Source organism: Natator depressus, chromosome 19 (genome assembly GCF_965152275.1).
Source record: "Natator depressus isolate rNatDep1 chromosome 19, rNatDep2.hap1, whole genome shotgun sequence".
In the NCBI taxonomy this organism is placed as follows: domain Eukaryota; kingdom Metazoa; phylum Chordata; order Testudines; family Cheloniidae; genus Natator; species Natator depressus.
Window position 1 is genome coordinate 12849214 of NC_134252.1, and position 21813 is coordinate 12871026.

At 52.4% G+C, this 21813-nt stretch overlaps 1 protein-coding gene across 6 annotated transcripts in view; it reads left to right on the forward strand.

The window, feature by feature from the left end:
* The first annotated feature begins 215 nt into the window (after nucleotides 1–215).
* Nucleotides 216–21813, forward strand: part of PTPRU (protein tyrosine phosphatase receptor type U) — a 309921-nt gene continuing 288323 nt past the window's right edge. For 3 of the 6 annotated variants that reach the window (XM_074934543.1, XM_074934545.1, XM_074934547.1), the window contains exon 1: nucleotides 217–452. In XM_074934543.1, coding sequence (XP_074790644.1) covers nucleotides 380–452 — 73 coding nt within the window. In that variant the 5' untranslated portion in view covers nucleotides 217–379. Of the gene's footprint in view, nucleotides 453–21813 lie in introns of all 6 variants that reach the window. The other 3 variants (XM_074934546.1, XM_074934548.1, XM_074934544.1) reach the window with 2 other exon arrangements.

The window sequence follows — 21813 nt, forward strand, 5'->3', positions numbered from 1 at the left end:
GACTCTGTCTCAGATTCCCCAGCGGGTCCGCATCTCCATTCCAAAGGTTTTAGGGGTCTGCAAGTGAGGGGGGGAAAAGAAAAGGTTGAAAACCAGCGGGCTGGGGCTGGCAAAGCGCAGGTGCAGCCCGGGCTCTCCTCGGGCTGCCTTTGCCTTTCTCCTCCAGCAGAAGGCGCCCTCTGCCTTTCCGATCCTGCCTCTGCCCCTCCCCTCCGCTCCAGCCTGACGTCAGCTGGGTGCTCGGCTGGAGGCTCAGTCCCGCTCCGGCTAGTCCGGCTGGAATTGGGGAATGAGGCGCCTCGCCCGGCCACTTCCCTCCGCGAGAGCCCGGGAACCAGCGGGGGCTAGGGCCGGACTTCCCCGCTGTATCTAATGCACCATGCACATCGCTCGGGCTTTGATCTTCGTGTTAACCTTCCAGATCTGCTCTCTGGAAACCGAGACGCCGACAGGTCAGGATTCAGCCCCGGGTTGCCCTCTCCCTGCCCTGCCCTGCCCGGAGGTGCGGACGGGATCCCTCCCGAGGAGAGCTGGCTTCCCCTTTTCTCTTTCCTGCACAACTTGTTTATTCCCCCCCCTCCCCGCCGCCGCCCCCGTTCCTGGGAACTTGTGGTTTGGACCCGGGTCTTTCCTTGCGGAGGGAAGCGGGGGATGGAAATTGACTCGTTTGCCTTGCACTTGGCCGGCGGGCTTGGGCTGTGACTCTGAGCGGGCTCGGGGCGATTCTGCTGCCGAGCTGTGAAATCGGAGAAGTTTGTTGTTGCAGCGGCTAAAATATTAACCACCAAGTAATGATGCTGAGGAGAAATTCAAGTTAGCGGGGTTTTAACTTCTTGTCCCCCCCGGCGACCCCGGCTTTTCACGTACAGGGAGTTCCCCTGGCGTGGCTGATGGTTCACGGGGCTGGCAGGTATCTGAGATCGGCTTTCTTTCCTCTGGGCGATGTGGTTGCCTTTTTTTAAAGGAAGAGAAATCCAAAAGCATGGCTCCCCTCCTGTTTGGGTTGGTAGCTTTTGTTATGGTTATTTATGATGGAGCCGGGCAGCTCCAGGTTTGAAAACAGCTTGCAAGGGAATGCTCGGCTGCTCATCGTCCAACTTGCAAATCCAGATGCAAAAGTGTTTCGCTTGAGAAGTGGGTTTTGTCTCCCCCTCCCCCTCCACTTCTTCGGTTTTTAATTATTACCTTCCCAGCAAAACAGGGTAGCTTCCCCGCCCTCCGGGGTCTTCCTGTCTGTGCTACTTTTGTCCTACCGACTCATAGCGGTGTTGTTAGGGCGGCGTGGGGGGAAAGTTCTCTGGTTATGGGGAGAAAAATGCTGGAGTCTTTATTGCATCGGATTTCAGCCGCTCTCGGGGCCTGGGGTAGGGGGTTCCCGCTGGCTGAACGCAGCGTTATCCCAGGGGGAGAGCCAGGAGCGTGGCTGCTTACAAACGCCAGACGCAGTTCCCAGCAGCTGGGTAACTAGCTGGGCAACTTCCCCCCTTCCTGAGCCTCCTTCGCTGGTGGCCGCGGGAGACACGACATGCCAGACACTTTTTTTTTTTTAAAACTAGCCTTGATCAGGAAGAAACAGATGAACTTTGAACCCCAGTTCTGAGAGCAGAGCCACCTCTGAGTTGGGAAGATCAAGTCTGCAAACTGATGTGGCGATGGCAGGGTTTGTGTTTGCAGTTTGCACTCTGCTGAAGACATGCTCAATAAAGATCCAGGTCCTCTCCTCTCTCCCCTCGCTAGCAGGAAGAAACTGGAAAAAATGAAAGGCCTTTAGCAAAGAAAAGGCACCGAGTGATGGTGTTGGATTACTGCGCTCTTCTTTTAAATTGCTCATCCCTGTAGCATCTGGGCTGTCCAAATTAACATTTAGTTCACCACCGTTATTTATATTAATAATAATAATAATTAATAATAATCAAATACTCATCTGGCAAAACAAGTTAATTTAAGTTGTTTATTTGAGGTGCTACATTTTTAATGCAGTTTCTCCTGCTGGAAAACTACCCTAAGGGTTTGAGGATCCAGTGCAGGTGTGAAGGTGGGACAGAGGGATAAACTGGTTTCAGCCATAAAGCCATTTTCTCTGGGATAGGAAAGTCTCCCCATATTTTTCTTTCATTGTTGCATTTATTTAGGAGACTTAGAAACCCCTCCCTTATCCGTACCTGAGCTGGCCGGTTTCCTTTGTGTGACTGCATGTACAGCCTTCGCTATTAGGGGAACCCTGCTAGCTTCTGCTAATGAAGAGGATAAGGCTGGCGTGTGCAGCCTGTTAGAGGCCAAATCCAGGCATGATAATGCATGTTTGCATGTATAATTGTTCTCAGGGCATCACGAGATGAGGGGGAAACAGTCTCTTAGCTCCTGGCTGCATTTCATTACCCATTGCAACAGGGCGACACTTATTCCATTTGGAATGTAGAGCTCCAAAATGCTGTTGAGGATGCCAGCTGTATCCTCATCCCCGGCTGTGTCAGTCGAACGAAAGAGCAGGCAAGGTTTGCAATAGAGGTGTGCATTCTGCAGGTAGGTTTATTCTAGAGCAAGCTAGTGATCCTCAACTTTACCTCTGATCCCGGCTAGTTGAAAGCTGAGGTTTGAGGCTGGGGGTCTTAGAGGATTTCTGAGTCTCTCTGCTCTGGTCATTCCCGGTCTCTTTTTTACATCCCCGCCGTTAAGGTGCATTTAGGGGGCTGTGGAGGCACTTGCATAACAAACCTTATTTCTCAGGAAGTTAATAAATGTGCTGTTAAAAGAAGGAAAAAAGATTCTCAGGGCTGAAGCTTCCTGGACAAAGACTCAGCCCAGAGGCAGGCTGTTTAGAAGAGATGAGTTCAATGTAAGTGGGTGCATATACAGTGCACAGACATGCGTTGTATTTGATTGTCTCCCAATTTTGGATGCTTCTGTAACTCCTGAGGATCTTTGTTTTTCTGTCTGAGATTTTGCTGGCCCTTCATTCACATCCTGTGGCTTCAGACACATCTGGCTGGTTTTGGTCACCCTCTGACTCTATGTGTATGTACTTCCCCTCCGTTCCTCTGTACTAACTGTTTTGAATGACCATTGGGCTAGGGTTGGAAGAGGGGATGGTGAGAGGTGGGTTTCGGAGCAGACAGGATCTCTTGCCTGTTGCAGACCCTTCTGGGAAAGGCAGTGGGTTTTTGTTTGTTTTTGTCAATAGATAAGGAAATTAAATACAAAAAACTCAGTGACCATCCCCTCCCCCATATTCTGCTGCGTCATAGAAATTAGATGGAGAGGACCATTAAGCCCCATGCCTGGCCAGTGCAAGTTTACTTCCTATTGCGTGTTCATCCTGTCTTGTTTTAAACGTCCCTAGATTGGGGCTCCCACCACTCTCCTTCGAGGCCAGTCCACAATATAGGAGGAGTTACTGTCAGGATGTTTTCCTTCTCTTATGTCTAAATTCTCCCTTTCTTGATTCATCCCAGTACTCTTGCATCTACACCCTGTGAACTACCCTGAATAATTCCTCTCCTTCTACAAAAAACAACAAAGAGTCCGGTGGCACCTTAAAGACTAACAGATTTATTTGGGCACAAGCATTCATGGGTAAAATGGGTTTTTACCCATGAATGCTTATGCCCAAATAAATCTGTTAGTCTTTAAGGTGCCACCGGACTCTTTGTTGTTTTTGGGGATACAGTCTAACACAGCTACCCCCTGATACTTGTCTCCTTCTTATGTTTACACCCTTCAAATAGCTGTTGGTTTGTTATAACGTCCCTCCAAACCCAACCCATGGCTGGTACTTTAGAGGAGATGCACTGGCTACATGTGGCAGCAATGCGGGGACATTGGGTAGGTAGGGGATGCAGCACTCAACAGGTTAAAGAATGTGTAGGTGGCACCGAAATGCACCAAATCTGGGGAAGTTCAGGCGGATGCTCTATCTGCAGCCTGCACCGTGTGGCTGATGGCTGTGGAGTTGCTGGATGTAAATGCCCTCTCGGAATGCAGTGATGGTTAAAATGCTGCAGTGATCCCATTGTCGGCTTTTGTGCTTTGGGTGGTTACTGTGGAAGACCTGTGTGTGTTTGTTTATACAAGGGCTGGCTCTGTTTGCATCCAAGTTCCAGCTGCATGTATTGTTCTGAGTATCATGGCCATTACCAGCCTCCCCCCTTCCTCTTTTCCCACAGCACAACCAGGAAATACAACTTTAGTTAAATCACAGGGCTGTTTTTTTAATCCTAAAAGGGGGCGGGGGGAGGCTTGCCAAATTCTAATAGTTCTCAGAGCAAATGGACTGGAGCATAAACGTGCCAGCAGACGGGATTTTACCAGGGAGTGGGGCTCCAGCCAGAGAACAGCTTGTGCTGCACAATTTGGATCTTGTGTGTTTGGCTTTAGGGCTCTGCTTCGGCCCTTTACAGAGAAGCCCGAAATCATCCAGATCCTGCAACCATTGCAACATTAAGCTCTGGGCCACCCTCCTGGACCTGATGGCAGGTTCAGGGCCTGGATTTGGATCTGGGATTGGGTTAGGATTTGGACCTACCCTTGCTCCCTGTAGTGTTCGAGGGGGTTAGGAATAGGGTTTCTAGTTGAGGCTCATCCCTGCAGAACAGAATGGTCAGTTGTGTCCTTGCAATGTGTACTGGTTTGTCAGCTTTCTCTCCCCTTTCCCTCTGGTGGGTCTTCCTGGAGGCCTAAGCCCAGAGGGGAGTGGCCTCCGGGGCAATCTGAGCGTGTGCTAATGCCTCCCGCAAGCTTTGGAACAATAACTCTCTCCTAAAGAACCCTGCTGTTAAATTTTTATATACAATTTGCTTGATAGTTTGTCTTTATTGGGATCTAATTAGAAAGAATTTTACCAAAGAAGCATTTTTCCCTCCCCTTGGGCCACATTAAAATCAAGAAAAGCTGCTGTCTCGGAAATATGTCATTGGGCCCTGCTGGCATGGGAGCGTAAACTCAACCTGCGAGGAAACTGACCTACCCTGGGAGTGGAGGAGGAATAAACAAAACAGGAGGGTTGTGGGGGCGGGGAAGGAGGGGGAATTTCACAACAGTTCAGACACGGCTTCGGCTTTCTTGGGAAATGTTTGTGGGCTTGGAGTGCCGGTTTGGCTTGAATATTAATAGTGTCAGTGAACTTTTCCAGACGTCGTAAGAACGGTGGGTGCTGTAATTAGGAGGCCTGGAGAGATTTCATGTATTAATAATGATCTTCCCAAACCGAGACTTGAGGACATGGTTTTCTGCACGGCCCTTTTTTACCGGGATTATTTTTAAGGCAGTTAGTCAAGTGAGCACAGAATGCCAAGGATCCTGGACAGGGGGAGCTGATGCTGCTAGTCCAGCGGCAGCTCTGTGGCTATTTCCACAAGACGGGTGATGCTGCTCCCCCACGTTGCCAAGGATCAGAGCTCCACAAAGCATCTGAAGGTGGCTGGAGAAATTCCAAGCATAGTAATTTGCTTCTCCTGGATTGTAATTGAAATCTAACTCTTAATTAGTGAGCAATCACGGTTTTTCAGAGGCTCTCCAGGCACTTTATAGGCACTGAGGGCCTGATCCAAAGCCCATTGACATTAAAGGAAAGGCTTGTATTGATTCTGAATGGGCTCCGTGTCGGGTCCCGATGCCAGAGGCATCGTGGCCTAATGGTTTAATAAAGCAGCAGTGGGAATCCAAAGAGCTTGATGATGGTTCTGTCTCTTGGGGTGAGAGAATGTCACTTTGGCCCAGATCCTTAAAGGTATTTAGGTACCTAAGTCCCAATAGGAATATCAAAATACCTTTGAGGATCTGGACCTTTACCACTCTGTGCCTCGGTTTCCCCATCTTTAAATCTGGGATGTTCACCCATATGCCACAGGTGCTGTGAGCTCAGTTAATTAATGTTTGCAAAGCACTCGGAAGGGAGTTGATGGGGCTATAGAAGAGCAAAATATTGCGTGGTCTTGCTGCATGGTGGGCTGAGGCAGGTTTTGATCATTACCCTAATTTTACAGATGGAGAAACTGAGATACAGAAAGGGGAAGGCTCAGATGCACAAAGAAATTTCGGCATGTAGGTCCCATTGATTCCAATGGGAGTTAGGTGCATAAATACCTCTGGGAATCTGGGCTGAAGTGACTTGCTGAAGGCCTCACACAGCGAGTTGGTGGTAGCGGTGGGAATGAGAACCAGGCATCCTGGCATGGAGCTATTAAACCACGCTGCCTAACAGCAAACACCGTATCTGATGTGCAGTGTTCGCCTTTAAAGACAAAGAAACCTGCATGCGGTCCACACACTGGTTAATTGATTTCACTGGTGGCCACTGGCCATAAAATGATGACCTGTAATACTGGAGAGCATTACTGTGGATGATGGATCACTGAACCATGAAGTAGCTGGGACTCCCAGCAGCCCTCCCATTGCTCTCTAACAAATGATCAGGGGGTGGAAAGGAAAGGAACGTGTCCAGCTTTTGCCGAGGCCTCTGTTGCAAAGAGAGGGGGGGTGGGAAATATCACCGTGAACTTGTCATTGGGATAACTGGCCTGTTGTTGTGGTGGGCTTACAGGGCTGCTCTCTGGCTTTCTGCCAGAATCCACTGGTGGGTGTGGAAGAGCTAGGGAGCTGCCTGCACGTACTGCTGCTCCTAGGGATTGATTTTGAGAGGGGCTGAGCACTTTCCACTCATTGCAGGCTGGGCACCTCCCAGGGTGCTTATTAGTAGCACCTAGAGGCCTTACATGAGGATCAGGACCACATTGTGATTGGCCATGTACACACACACACTCTGAGAGTCCCTTCCCTGGAGCGCTTACAATCTGAATAGATGAGACAGACCAAGGAGGGAGAAACTGAGGCACAGAATGTTGAAGTGACTTGCCAAAGGTTACCCAGAAGGTTGGTGGCAGAGCCGGGAACAGACCCCAGGTCTCTCGATTCTCAGTGCAGTGCTCTATACACTGGACCATGCTACCCCTCACCCACAGAGGCATGAAGGACTGGGTCTGTACTGCAGCGTCTGGCGGCAGAGAACAGCAAAGCCCAGTTAATGCAGCTGGATTGCCTTTTTTCCGTGCAGTGTCTCTTCCTGCCACTATTTCAGGCACTGTTTCAGCGCTCCAGTGTGTGTATGCAGATTTATTTTGCCAGATTACTAAACTCCAATAATCACATCTATAATCCACCACTGCCTGTAATGGGCTCATAAAAGGATATAATGGGGGATTTACCATTGTTCACAGCGAGACGACGACGTCAGCTCAACACAAGAGGCAGAAAAGGGTTTTTATTATGGACTCTTTGGGGAGTGTAACGTGCGTGTGTGTGTGTACAGGCGTCAAATGAAATTGTCCAAAGCCTGGAGGAGGGCAGATCTGCGTATGGCCAGAAGCAGGAAATGCATCTGAATCTGGTTTGGTGAAGTGCTGTGTAAATGGATGGCACCGTTTATGTGCTGGGAAACGGAGAGGAAGTACGGTGAGCCTAGATTATTTCAGACTGGAAAGAGATAAAGGCAAGACATATAGTGCTCCAGTCTAGACGTCAGGACTCTGGGCAGGGGACGGGCTATACCTGGCTCCCGTGTACCCCTGAGTAGTCACTTCCCCTCTTGGTGCATCAGTTTCCCAATCTGTACAATGAAATGAATGGCACTTGCCAGCCTCCGCCAAGTGCTTTCTACAGATGCCGAGCTGCCGTGAAGGTGCAATAGGACCATTCTGATCTTGGTTACGCTGGTGTAAATCCAGAGGAACTTCACTGATGTTAGAGGGGTTACTCTGGGCATAGACACCGACTCTTGAGTGCTCCAGGGCTCCAGCACCCCTGGGAAAAAAAAAATAGGGGGTGCTCATCACCCCCTGGCCACAGCTGTTCGGCAGTGCCACTGATCAGCTGTTTGGTGGCTGGTGGGTTGGTGGGAGCCTCGGGGGAGGGAGTGGAGTTGGGGCGGGGCCTTGGGGCGGACTAAAATGATGTGCCTTATTCCCCTGCTCACTCCCTCAAAATCCTGCTGTGAAGTTGAAGGCTTATTAAGTCCCCTTGTGGGATACATTGGTTTTCTTAAGTTCCCTTGGCTTCCTGCCCCTCAGGGCTCTGCTCCTTGGCTGGCTGGATTGGGATCTCTCCCACCTCTGCCTGTGTAGACGGAGCTGTTCCCCTGTTGGTGTCAGGCTGGTTCTCGCCCTGTGCATTTGGGGCTGGTAAAATTCCAGTCAGCTGCCGTGCAGTGGGGTCTTGGAACTTGCAATGCTTGGCAGGCAGAAAAATATCTGCTCTGGAGCTGGCTCTTGACTCTGTTGTTAGAAGTTTTCTTGGCAGGCTCAGCTGGCTGCCCGGATATGACAAGAGGGGCAGATGGAACCAGCTACCGCTGTAAATCCCTCATTAGACGAGGCCTAGAAGCTGCCTCTAGTTAAGGGATGGTGAAAGGTGACTGGAGCTGCTGCAAATGGCTCCTCTGTAATGTTCTTCCCGTAGCCTGAGGGTTTCTGCTGGGAAGGGTTATCCTGCTTGCTTAGCGTTCTCGGTGCTGCCATATGGGAGACCTGGATTTGATTACTGGTCCCAGCTTGAGTGATGCTGGGTGGGGCCTGTAGGGGATCAGGAGCGCATCTTTTCTCCCCCCTCTGGGCCTCGCAGCGTGTATCTTGTGTTTTTTGCCAGAGGCTCTCAGAATGCAGGAATCCTCTTGCAGCACCCCGGCAAAGCAGACTGGAGTTGTTCATTACCCCATTTTACAAGTGAGGGAAACTGAGGCCCAGAGGCCTCACTTGGGATTGGAATAAATCTGTGGCAGAGCCAGGAATAGAACCCAGGAGACCTACATCCTCAGTCTGTCCTCTCTAAACACTAGGTTTCAGAGTAACAGCCGTGTTAGTCTGTATTCGCAAAAAGAAAAGGAGTACTTGTGGCACCTTAAAGACTAACCAATTTATTTGAGCATGAGCTTTCGTGAGCTACAGCTCACTTCATCGGTCATGCTCAAATAAATTGGTTAGTCTCTAAGGTGCCACAAGTACTCCTTTTCTCTAAACACTAGAAGACTCTACTCTTTCCTCAGAGCTGGGAATAGAACCCAGGCATCCTGACTCCCATTCCCCCAGCTCCTTCCCTTCAGAGCACATTGTAATTCTTGCTATTCATTAAAATTTTACAGTGACTAAACTGTCTACAAAAATTTGTATTGTGTTTAGGACAGCAAGTGCCCATGGAGAGATCTTCGGAAGGGGATTGTAAAGCTGGAGAGATTAATTTTGAATTCAAAGGGACTCTCCAGTGAGCCCCTCCGGTCTGCTAAGGAGCATTGTTCATTGACTCGAAAGGACAGTGGTGGCTGCAATGGGGGTTTAAGGAGGAAGAAAACTGATTCAAGGTAGCTTAGAATCAAAAGTAGTAAGGCAGTAGACTTTAAACCTGCCTTGGATTTTGGGCAGGCATTGGATTAGTACCATAAGATCTGCTCAGTTGGGGCCACTTGCAGTGCACCATATGATTGATTGCTCCTCTCCTTTCTTTGGTGATTTGAGCAGCAGAGACATAGTTAAGTGTGGACCTTTTAAATTGGCATCATTATGTTTCAGAGTCAATGCTCCACTGCAATGAATAGGAGCACCTTCCACCCTTCTCGGGGCTCTTGTCTGAGGCTGTCTGCAGGTACGGGCAGATGCCACTGCAGCGCTTTACCTCTGGCTCACATCTGGAAATACACCTTTACAGCCTTAAGGGGCAGAGACGTATGTTTTCTTTAAATGAAAGCTTAGCTGCTGGAGTGCAAGGAGGCAGCCTGTAGGAGCAATGCACTGGATCGCTGAACCACTGCAAACTGGCCTCTGACTCAGCCCCTGCAATTGGGAACTGGTAAAAGCAATCGCACCTCTGGTCAGCCAGTTTGGGTGCCTGCGATCCAAACCTCTGCTCAGGGTAGGGGAGAACATGCCCTTATGGAGGGTTGCATAGCGCCAATCATTTGCTTTTCTGCTCCCTAGCCGGTGGGTCGGCGGAGAGGGCAGGAATGGAAGCCTGAAATGAAGCCTAAACTCAGCCATTTAGACGCGGTGGGCTGGTTTCTGGTCTCGGCTGGTCGGTGTAACTGCGGAGTCACCCCATGAGTTTCAGGAGGGTTACTCTGGATTTTCACAGGATGGAATGAGATCAGAAGCTGCCCCTTGGCTAGCGGCTGCCAGGCAGGGTCGGTGAGCTCTAGAGACTGCAGAGAATGTACCATGCTGCAGTGGCAGTTGGAACTTGGAGGCAGCAGGTGTCCTATGCAGGGTTATAATTGCATGGCGCTTTCCCCCGCCCCCCGTTGTGCTGTGGTTCGTATAAAAACATAAACCCAGCCAAAGATTGCAAATCTCTCATTCTCCTGAATAGCTTTGATAGATCCCCTGAAACTTCATTGATCGCCAAATAAGAAATACAGCGGTTGTTAAAGTGTCCCTCCTCCCTGCGCTCCCAGTGTTTTGCATTACCAGCCCGGGTGCTCTTTTGACAGCTGAATTGTTTGTACTCTAACCGTCTCCAGGCACACGGTAATGCAGCGGGCCTGTCAGCTGCTGGAGTTGCACAACACGCTCCTGGCATAATTACCCAGAAGCCCTTCACACTTGGATTTGACTGCATTAGCTGCAATTAGCAAATACAATATTTTGGTTTGTAGCTTTCATTGACAAATAGATCTCCTCCCTCCCCCGTCCCCATCCCAATCTTTCCTGTGCATTGTCCTCTGCTTATGTTGCCTGCTGGCTGCTCCTGAGCACGCAGGAGCTGTTCCTGGACTAATTCTGCAGTGTGTGGGACTAGTGGTTAGAGGTCCCGGGGGTGGGGAAGGGGCTCTGATACTGGGCACCAATACAGCAATTTAGATAACACAAACGTCTCTCTTCCCAGCTGTGAGTGAGTGTTGTTTCCTCTGGTCGTTAGGAGGACTGGGAACTAGGGGTCGGATTCTTTTCCTGAGTCTGCCACTGACCTGTTGTGTAACCTTTGGCAAGTCGCTTCAACGCTCTGGGCCTCTTTCCCCTCCCACTCGCAAGTAGACTTAAAGCTCTTCAGGGCAGGGGCTGTCTCTCATGGTGTATACTTACCGTACTTAGTACAGTGGGGCCCCTACCTTGGTTGAAGCCTCTAGGCACTATTGTGATAGAACAATACGTGATCATTCGTATCCAGCCGGTGTTTGTGTGTGTTCTAGGGGGGCGCCCCTGGCTCAGAGCTGCTGTTGCAGGGTCTATTCGCTCCCTTTGCCGGCGTCTCCCTTGCCGCTTGCGTGTATCAAGTCCTTGACTTGTGTGCGTGCGTTTGAGCATCAGGCCCTTGCTGTGGGGCCTGTAGGAAAGGACCAGTCTGGCAGCTGCCGCTTGAGTGTTCTGGCCCCTTCGATAGCGCTAGCGTTGTTTGGAGAACACAGCCCAGAGTGCATAGGTTACCGTGGCCTCCGTCCTGACCCCCCAAGCCAGCTGGGCCCCCTCGCTGTGCTGGGGCAGCTCTATTGTCTGGGCTAAGTGAGTGGGAAACGCCCAGCAAACACATTTCCCTTTGTCAGGCCCAGCTCTGGGATTGGGATCAGAAAGTTTCTGTTTGGCTCTGACCTGCCCCCGATGCGCCTTCCCAACCGTCACCCGCAGGGTCTTCATCAGAGCGCCGGAGCGTGAAAGCTGATCCCGAAGCAAGCCGCAGCAGTGACCGCTTGGGGGAGGAGAGATGGGGCTGGATCTAGGCCTAGCTTGGCATGGGAGGTCCCTGCGTGGGGCTTGCTGCAAACTGGCCTGAAGGCTTTCTGGGTCAGATCCAGTGTCCCCAAACTGGGGAGCTTTCTCCTGAACTCGGAGGACTCTGCCCTACAGGCTGGGGCACGTTGATGGGCGGATGGGGCTCGGAGGGGGGAGAAAGGAATTTGGATCCATTCCCCTAGTGGTATCCAAGTCAGCAGTTTGCAGCTGTAACAGGGAGAGCACCAGGGCTGTGTGGGGTGGAGGTTAACTGGGGTCCAGAGCCGGAGGTGTGGCTCTAACTCATTACCAGGCCTGTGGTGCTAAGGGCAGGGCTGCTGGGATGACGCACTGAGGTTTCCTCACTGAATTCAGTGCCCAGCAACGGTGCTGCTTTGACGGTCCTGGAGACCCAAGTCTTCTCTCCTCTGGACTTCACCATCGCCCTCCCTAGCAACGAGCAAGCTGGCCGCTGGCCTGTGCTGCATGGGCCGGGCGTTCAGAAGTGCTGGACATCCAGGATGCTAATTGGAGTCTCTGGGAGCTGTAAAGTCAGGCCCTCTATCTATATATGGCCCCCATCACTGGAGTAGGTATGGAACTCCCAGATGCTAATTAACTTCTCACAGCCTCCCCTGTGAGATAGGGAAGGGTTAATACTCTCAGCAGATGGGGTGCAGAGTACAGGCATGCAGCGAGTCTGTGGTGGAAGCAGGAATTGAACCTAGATCTCCTGGGTCCCAGTCCAGTGTCCGACCCTGCTGCTGCCTGTGGGGTTAAGTTTCCACCAGGTTGCCCTGCCAGTGTTCCTCATGGAGTATCCTGGACAGTCCCCACTGGGAGACAGAAGTGGTGTTGGATCAGCCCCTCTCTCTGGAGAGCCGGTTGGGGTGGCGATTGTCCTGCTTGCTGGGAATTGGGCTGAGACCCACCAACCTCACTGCACCCATGCTAGCAGCCAGGACAAGAAGAGATCTGGTTTTTATTGCTAATCTGGGCTGAATGTTAGATGGGAATTTCTGATGGAGAAAGACCTGTGTAGAACTGGAGCGGACGGGCCGCCTAGCCCTGTCGTTTCCCGGGATGCTGAGGTGAGAACCTCAAACTCTTTATATGTGCCACCGTCCATGAGACACGTGCTGCCACCCAGGTGATCTTATAAGGCAAACACCTGTCCCTTAATTAGCCCCAGACCAAGGGGGTCGTGCTTAACTCTTTGAATGCCAGGTTCTAAGGAGCCTCTGGATTTTTAGTCTCATGCCTGTAATTCCCCAGCAGGGTGCCATCTGGCCCTTGCTCTGCGTGACATCAGTGCAGCGTACTGTGAAAGGGTTAAATCACAGCTGCCTAATGTGTAGTTTATGGGGTAACCTCTGCTTTGTAGGTGAAATACCAGGCGGTTATGGAACCACCTCTGCAGAACCGGAGCAGCCCAGCCCCGCTGTCTGGCTGCTTGCCCTCCATAAATAGGCTTTTTAATAATCTATTATTAACACACACTATAATTGTCTTATTAAATGCATCTGGGAACCTTTTAATTATCACTTGATTAAATGTCAGGTTCCAGACCTGCCTTTTTGATGGGCCCTGACATTTGCTTGGTAGCTCTCTGGTCAACGTTTGAATTTGCTCCCGTGTTCTGATACTTAGTGGTGCTGCCGGTCTGGCCTTGGGGCCTCTCCAGCTTTCTGAGTCCTTGTTCTGTCCGGGTGCTCTCAGGAGTAGCCGTCGCCATGGGATGGGAGCGCCTCACGAGTGTTCGAGAGTTAACCCGCAACGTTATCCCTGTGTAACAGATGGGGAAACTGAGGCACGAGGCGAGTCCATGGCTTGCCCAGGAACACTCAGCGAATCAGTGGCAGAGCAGGCAACTGAGTCCCAGCCCATTCCCGCCCTGCCAGTTCTAGCTGCTGATCAGTGTGTTACGTGCTGCTAGCCACTGATCCTGCTGAGATTGCAGCAGCAGCAGCCCCTACTGGGACTCTAAAAGGAACGTGCCAGCTGTTGGCAGGATTTCAATTTGAGGTGTGCTCAGGCGTAGAGATAGCGACGGGCAGCGAGGCTGGGGGCAGATGCCCAAGGCAGCCTGCTGTGCGGGAAGGCAGCATGGAGTAATGCTGTCATGCTGGGGGGCAATCATCCCCTTCAGTAACTACTGTGTTCTGCTCCTCTCCTTCCGGGATTCCATTTCCCGGGTTCCAGAAGGCACGCTGGGGCGATCTACACTGGCTTGTCCAAGCGCAGGTGTGTTTGCAGAGCTTTCCCATGGGCCAGTCCTTGCCATCTGAGGGGAGCATTTATGGCCTTCCTGGCCAATACTTTATTCTTACTTAGAAGGGGATGCCACTGATGTTGATGCGTCTAGTGATGGGCATTTCTGTGGCATGGGTGCCTTATCATGGAGGTAATAGCATAAGGGTCTGTTCACATCCGGCCCATGTAGTAACTGGTCCCCTCGTTGGCAGCCTTAAGGAACAAATGGGATATTAAGCAGGAAACTCATTCTTGCCTCTGGAGGCGATCTCTCCAGGCCATGGCTTGGGTCTTATGTGGAGGAAGCATATGCGGTTGGTACTTGTTGTGTAGTAAATGGAGGGCTCAACCCTCCAGCACAGTGGTTCTCAAACTTTTTTTTCCTGGACCACTTGAAAATTGCTGAGAGTCCACTTAATGATCTTTCCAAATGTTGTTTGTACCGTTCGCTAACTATTGTAAAGCGCTTTGGATAAAAGCGCGTTATAAAAAAACCGTAATAATAATAATTAATGTTGGTTTTGTTCTACAAATAAAAGCACACCACTCATATTTTAATATCAGTAGTCTTACCTTTCTAATGCTCTTACCTTCCTAATGCGATGGATATGCCCTCTCTCCCCTGCTGCGGCAGCCCCTGAGCTGGGGCTGGGAAGAAGGGGGGGGTCTCTCCCCGGCAGCCGCGGCCTTGGAGCTTGGGAAAGTCGCCTCTTTTTCTGGCCTCCGCAGCCCTGCATGTCCCAAATTTCCCCCCATCCCCTCTTCTCACTCCACTGCCCCCTCCCACCTACCTCCTATTCCCCCCCAAGGCCACCACCTCACCTTACATGTGCATCTTCTCCAGGTCCAGGCACCTAATTAGTGGAGCCACGCCTGTGTGGCTCCACTAATTAGGGGGGTGGCCCTTCGTTCTCGTGTGTGCGGCCGCCCAGGTGTGCACCTTAGAGGGAACTATCCGCGGACCACCTGAACGGAGCTCGGTCCGCTGGCCACAGTTTGAGAACCTCTGCTCTGTAGCTCTCCTTCCACCAGCCTGCAATTCGCAAAGGACTGTGAATAGCACCTTCTTCTGGCTGTGTCTGTTATGGCAGGAGGTCGCCATATTGGCAGTCCTGGGAGCCCCATGCCGGAGGTTTTTACAAAACCAGTTTCCATCTGGCTGCATATTCGTGCTTCCCAACCTGCGGCTGAATTTGGGACCCAAGGGAAAACAGAGGCACATCCAGCTTAAAATGACTTGGGGATTAATTTCCTTTGCATACATCTATTCTAGCGCCATGACAACTGGGGATAATAAAAGTAAGAGATCAACGCCCAGCTTGTGTGGGTTGGGAAGAGATTTGCATCTCGAGGGAGGGCCGGGCATAGTAATTAAGGACAGCTGGGAGGTTCTTCAGGTCTGGCTTTTATATGCAGAATTAAGTCAACGGAAGAGCTACCCTGGTTAATATTTAAAACACGGTTTACTGTTTATGAAGCAGCTTCCCTCCCTGGTACTAGGTAACATGTCTTTCACAGCCTGCACCCTTTGCAGGCTCGAAATTGAGGGGGCGAAGTGTTGGTCCTTCTGTTAGCGAGTCTGAGAGCTGCTAAATTCTACTGCTGCCTCCTCCAGTCAGGCAAGTGGCGTAGCATGGTCAGCACGAGCTCTGCTGCAGCGATCTCTAGCTCAGACCGATGGTACGTCTGGCGCAGCCTTCTGCCTTTGCAGCATGTGCCTCCGAGGAGGGTGTGCAGCCATGGTCATCTTCCTGCTTGGGCAATGCTGAATGGTCTTTGCAGACAGGTGCTGATCGGCTCCTGCCCTGGAGCATGGGGATTGATGGCGCTCGTACTTTTTATCCTAACTCTGATCATGGCAGATGCTGCTCTTAGTCCTACATATGTTTGATCTTTGGTTTTGAAATTTACTAAGGTGTTTGCTGCCATCGTATCCTGTGGCGATGAGTTCCCCAGGTGAGCCTGGAGAGAAGTATTGCCGTCTCAGATGATGATGGCCGGAGTCAGCAGGGGCAGAAGCGACCCCCCAGATCTGAAAGCCTTTTGGACTCTCCTAAATCTCAGCTTTCCATATGAGCTAAGCGGCTTGGGGCTCCTTTTGCACTGTATCCAGGGCTGCTGTAGTTGGAAGGGCAAAAAGGCCAGGCTGTTGTTTCGGTCTTTGCATCCATCAGGACGTGATCTCCTGGTACTTTTAGCCTATTTCCCATGGACTTGATGGGCTCAGATACTAGAGAAACAGGCAGACTTCAGAGCACTTCTCCCAACCAAATCACCGTCCCTCCCCTGCCACCCACCCACACCCCATTGCTAACGCACATGGCGCTTATCCGTAGTGTGTGGTGACTCTGTGGTATTGTTATTTCTGCTACTCTAGCATGGTCTGTGAGTCCACTGTTGGGCTGTCTGGACCCCTTGTGGTCTCAGGGCTCTGGCCTGGGGTTTTGTTTAACAATATTAATGGCAGAGCCCTGGCTGTAACGCTTGGGAGTGCTGTCCCCATGGTACTGTTCTGGTGATGTTAAACAGCCTCCTGTCGATGGCATTTCCCAATAACCTCTCTGGTCTCCCAGGTTTGGTTTCCCACCACGTTGCTGCCCCAGGTGTGTACATGTGCCGTGTTAGTGGGGAAGGTTGTGGCTGGCTCCGTGTCCAGGCTCTGGCCAGGGTAGCGCAGTGTTGCTCACAGCAATGTTCGCGCAGAGCTGGTGTGAACACTGGGATCACCGTTCTGTTTTCCAGTTTGCCTAAATGTTGGGAATAGCGCAAGAGGCAGGGGGATCGGGACCAAACTTCGACCCTGACCCTGATTCCCAACAGCCTGCACGTGGGACTGTGCCTGGGGGGGATTTGTGGGGTGTGTGTGAGTGTCTCTTGTACCATCTCCTCCAAACCACCATGGGCCACGTGCTCTGTCTAGCTGGACCTAGGCATGTGTACTGTGTTTTTTCAGTGCAGTGGCAGTGCTCCCTGTCCTAGTTCAAAGGCCAGGCAAAGCTTAGATTGGGATGGTTCCCCGAGGGGAAGCGTTGGGTGAGAGGATCCGGGGTACCAATAAAGGCAGTGAGACGGATGTTCCTCGTTCCAACACTCCCACCCGATGTGTGAATTTCAGGCGCTTTCAGGCAGAGCGACCGCTCAGGTGCTGGGATGTTGAATATTTTTAGCCTGGTGGGTGACGCACAAAGCCAGCGAGTTGCTATAATTGGTTCTCCAAAATGTGTTGCAACATCCTGAGAGCACAGATCCTTTGTTTCCTGGGGAGAGGGCAGAGCAAGGGGTCACCGCAGCGATGACTCTGTGTCTGGATCACTGATCACAGCATGATTCGGGTGAGGGTTGGAATGGATTCGCCGCAAAGCCTGCTGGGGAGGTGAGATGGTGCCATGGCGACGGGGCTGGGTGGGTGGTACTGAAGCGGGGGGCGGGGGGGGGGGGCTCCCGATTCAGTCTGGGGGGGCTCCCGTGCTGGTAGATGGGCAGTGCATCTGAATTACCGGATTAGTGCTGCAGGGACTCTGGGGGCTAGCAGTGGGGACAGCACCTCTGAATCCAGCCCAGCAGAAGCCATTGAAAGCTGTCGATGGCCCTTTGGTGATGTTAGGAAACTAATTTGGGTCTTGTTTGGTCCAGCTCGTAGCAGGGCAGGAATCCACATCGCTGCTGGTGCGGGTCGGCGAAGCCCCAAAGACTGATCAGACCCTGCAGAGTGGCCTGCCTTCTCCATGTCCAGGCAGAGCCGTGACGGTGCTGGAGGAAGCTTGCTCTGTGGGTGCCGTACCCACTCTGCGGATACATGGGGGACTCTCTCTCATACACACTCCTTGTTTGCGTGGAAGGTGCAGCAAGTGTCTCTGATGTAATGGACTGAGTGAGTGCATCTCTGCGTGGACTGGTTGGTCTGTGCCTGACTTGACTTTCCTTCGATGGGTGCTGCTGCTCCAGTAACTCAGGGCGTAAAGAGAGACCTGTGGATCTGTGGAAAGCAGTGCTAGATCCTGCCACAACCTACAGGGAAATGCTGCAGACAGGGATGTAAGCGGCATGTGGATCCCAGGGTGCTTGGAGAATGGGACCTGAACTCCGCTGTAATCCACGCAGGGGGAAAGAGGGTGTGAGTTAAATCGAGCTAATGAGATTCAGAGGGACACTTTAATTGTGTTCCTTTTTCTCCAGTAGTAGTCAGGACTTCTGGGTTCTGTCCTCTCCTTTGACTTGCGCCCCCCATGACCGAGTCACACAAAGTTGGTCTGTGCATCCCTTTTCCCCATCTGCCCAGAGCCTTCGTGAACCTGTGCAGAGCTGCCGTGCGTCCTGCCAGGGCAGTCAGTGTGCTCTGGGGATCCCCCGCTTTGCTGCTGCCGTAGAGATTCTGTCCATCCCTTGGGAATTGCAGGCTGGAGAAGGAGTCGAGACAGACGACCCTGGGCATAGGCGGGTTTCGTTCACCTGCCACGCAAGCAGCAGCAGGGCAAGCATCCCTCCCTCTGCCCCTCAGTGCCCTTGTTTACTTGCTACTGATTTCCACTAGGGAGCGAGATCAGAATCCGGCCTGGGGCAGTGACGCCCTGCCAGGGTCATCTGCAGGGACTGAACCTGCGACCTCTGGCTCTGAAAGCAGGACCCTCTGCTGCATGAACTACAGACCCAGGCAGCTGCTTATCCGTACAGGGGCAAAACCATCTCTAGCCGATGAGTGACGTCAGCCTCTGGAGGGATGAGGAGGGCTGTCTCTATGACCCAATCAACCCCTTCATGTCGCCCACTTGTAGTCATGCAGCAGTGGTTTCCAGCGCCTGGCAGTTGAGCTCTTGTTCAATGGGGGGGATGTAATCCCATGTGATATGCCTTACAAAGGGACCCTCTGGAACTCTGCTGGAGACAGTCTGGGTGGCTAGTTCCCTAGGATCTATTGCACTCCCCTGCCCCTGTTTTATTGGGGTGTGAGGAGGAGCTTGTGGCTGGGGTGTGGGAGAGCTGGGCTCCCTTCCTGCCTCTGCGCAGCCTCCCTAGGGCAGTGGCTGGATCTCCTGGTTTTTCCCTATCTGCAAGGCGGAAGATGCCCTCATTCCCCTGCTCCTTGTCTGCTGGAGAAGGGACTGTGTCTCCCGCACGAGGAGACACTGCCGGCTCGAGAATAATAGGATTTTGGCCCCCTGCTGCAGCCAACCTCCCGTGAGGTCAAAAGCTCCAGCCCTGCATGGGGGAACCCCCGACCCGACTGTCAGCCTTCCCCACTGCCCTGCCTGCTGGGGGAGAGCTGCCGCTTGGAGCCGGGGCAGAAGGCAGGTAGAGCTCGCCCCCTCCCGCAGGTAAGGGATGTGGGAGAGAAAGCGGGAGACCCCAGTGTATGAGGGGGTGGTGAAGAACCCCTGGAGCTACAGGAGGCACTGATGTGGGGTTAGGGGGAGCAGATGGATGCTGGGTGGGGGCACAGAATGATTTAACTGGAATATTGCGGGGGTTGGGGAGAGGCTGGAAGCTCTGTGATCAGGCAGCCAGCAAAAGGGGCAGAATCCCCATGCTGGGTACATTTGGGAGAGGTGGCAGCCCTGCCCCGGGATGGCAGGGGGAGTTCAGCAATCCACAGGCTGCCACAACCCCCAGTATAGCCTTTGCCCCCAAAACCATAGTGTGTGTGTGTGTGGTTTTAATCTCACGAGTTTTGTGCTCTTGGGGTTGGTATTATTGACTGGCACAATGGGGCCCCCATTCCAGTCAGGGCTTCTGGGAGCTACCATAATACAAAAGACTCAAGCGGCAGCACAGACCAGTGGTTAAGGCCCTGATCTGGGATGGAGGAGACCTGGCATCTATTCCCTGATCTTGGGCAAGTCGCTTCCCCGCTCTGTGCCTCAGTTTCCCCACCCAGCCTTTGAATGTCTTGCCAATTTTGATGACAAGCTGCTCAAGGTGGGGACTCTCACTCTGTGTATGTACAGTGCCTGGCGCAGCAGGGCCCTGATCTCAGTTGAGGCCTCCAGGCTTATTACACAATAAGCAGCCATGAGGAGGTGAAGCCAAGCCAGGTTAGTGGCCACGTGTAAGGAGAACAAAAGGGTCCATGGGAAGGGTGTGGTTCCCTCTTTAGTCCCTTGGCCTTGGCTGCCTCCAGCATCATTCCAGGGCTGTGTTCCCGAGGCGGCGCCTTTTGTTTAGTTAGTTAAGTTTGGCATTTAAAAAGAGAGCAAAATCACCTGCCTTTTGAGACTGCCACCAAGCCCCGTGCGCCCCCTCACCACTTCGTGCGCTGCTGACGGGAGGCAGAGGCAGGGAGAGCCGTTAGACTGCAGACGCTTAGATGGGAGTATTCTGTAAGTCCGCTGCCCGGTGGGAGTCTCGGCTGTAGCCTTTGTGAGTCCAGCTTGAACACTGAGTGGCGGCTTCAATTATGGGGAGACAGGAGCGTAGCGGCTCTTGGCCGTGGAGGTGGGGTCACCTGATGCTGCGATGATTGGCGGGTGTCTGCCTGCCTTGGATTGGAACTGGGGCAGCCCACCTGCCATGTTAACAGGGGCTCTGTGTGCCAGCAGGATTTTTGTCCTTGTTAGAATTGACTTGGGGCAGCTATTGCTGGAGGGGGTGTGTGTGTGTGTGTGTGTGTGTGTGTGTGTGTGGTTTTATCTTTAAGTGCTGAATAATTGACTTTTGTTTGCTCTGGGAAGAAAGTCTTCCTGTTTCCAGGTAGTAATAATGTATGGTGCCACTCCACATTTGCCAAGCAGGGCAAGAGAGAAATGCTACTTCCGGTAACAAAGCAGGGGGAGCAGTTTACAATAAGAGCAACAATTATTCTTTGTCCGTCTCTCGTGCCTTCCAGCTGGGGAACTCAAAGTACCCTACAGACATTGAACTGCTGCTGCTTCAGCCCCTATGATCTCCCATTGAGGCAGGTCGGTATTGTTAGCCCTATTTTACACATGGGGAAACTGAGGAACGGGGGGGGTGGGCAAGGTCAGCACAACCAGGAAGAAAGCCTGGAGTCCATTGCCCAAAGTCATACAGCAAGCTGACAGCAGACCTGGGAATAGATCTCCAGAGTCCAGGCTCTCGGTCCATGGCTCTAACCACTGACCTGTACTCCCGCCTGTACAAGGGAGATAATGTTCCAGAGGAGCTCTCCACTCATGAAGGAGTGTGTGTGTGTGTGTGTGTGGAGTTGCTTTAACAGGAAAGGATAAATCTATTCCCCCCCCCCCCCCCCCCCCCGGCTGGGGTGGTGAGTCGCGGTTGTTGCCCTCTGAGCTCGTCGCCACGGGATTGCACTCTGTGTAGGTCTGGCTACGCTCTGTGGGATGCTGTGCATGTCAGCGTGGTCTGAGGCGTTGGGCAGCATGACTGTGGGTAACGCAGGCTAAACAAGCCTTCGCAGTCGCTGGATCCAGGCCTCGTGGTCTGGCAGGAGAGCGGGGGACGGGGGGAAATCCCCTGTTCTGTTCCCCTGGTGCACAATGTCTGCGCGGCTCCCTCAGCGGAGAAGACAGTGCCGGCGTTTGTGACCTGAGCCAAGCCTGCCTGGTCCCACGCTTGGTTTGCTGGCAAGCCGCTGTTCGCCCTCCACAGTGCCAGGTCCCTGGCAGACCCCAGGCTGCTCCTGGCCCCAGCCCATGACATGGCTGCCTTCAAGGGCTCTGAGGGGGCGCCTGGATGTGGGGAGCTCACCCCGTGGCACAGAGCGGAATGGCACATCTGGAAGAAATATGGCAAAACGCTGCTTGTCTAACTAGGTGGTTTCCTGCCCTTCTGGGCATGTGCATTAAGAATAAGGCATTGAAACTGGAGCCGGAGGAGGCCCCTCTGCAGCTGCTGCCCCACAGTATGTTCCTACAGGCTTTGCCTGGGGCTGGATGAAATGTCCCACGGGGTGGCTCTGCCCCTT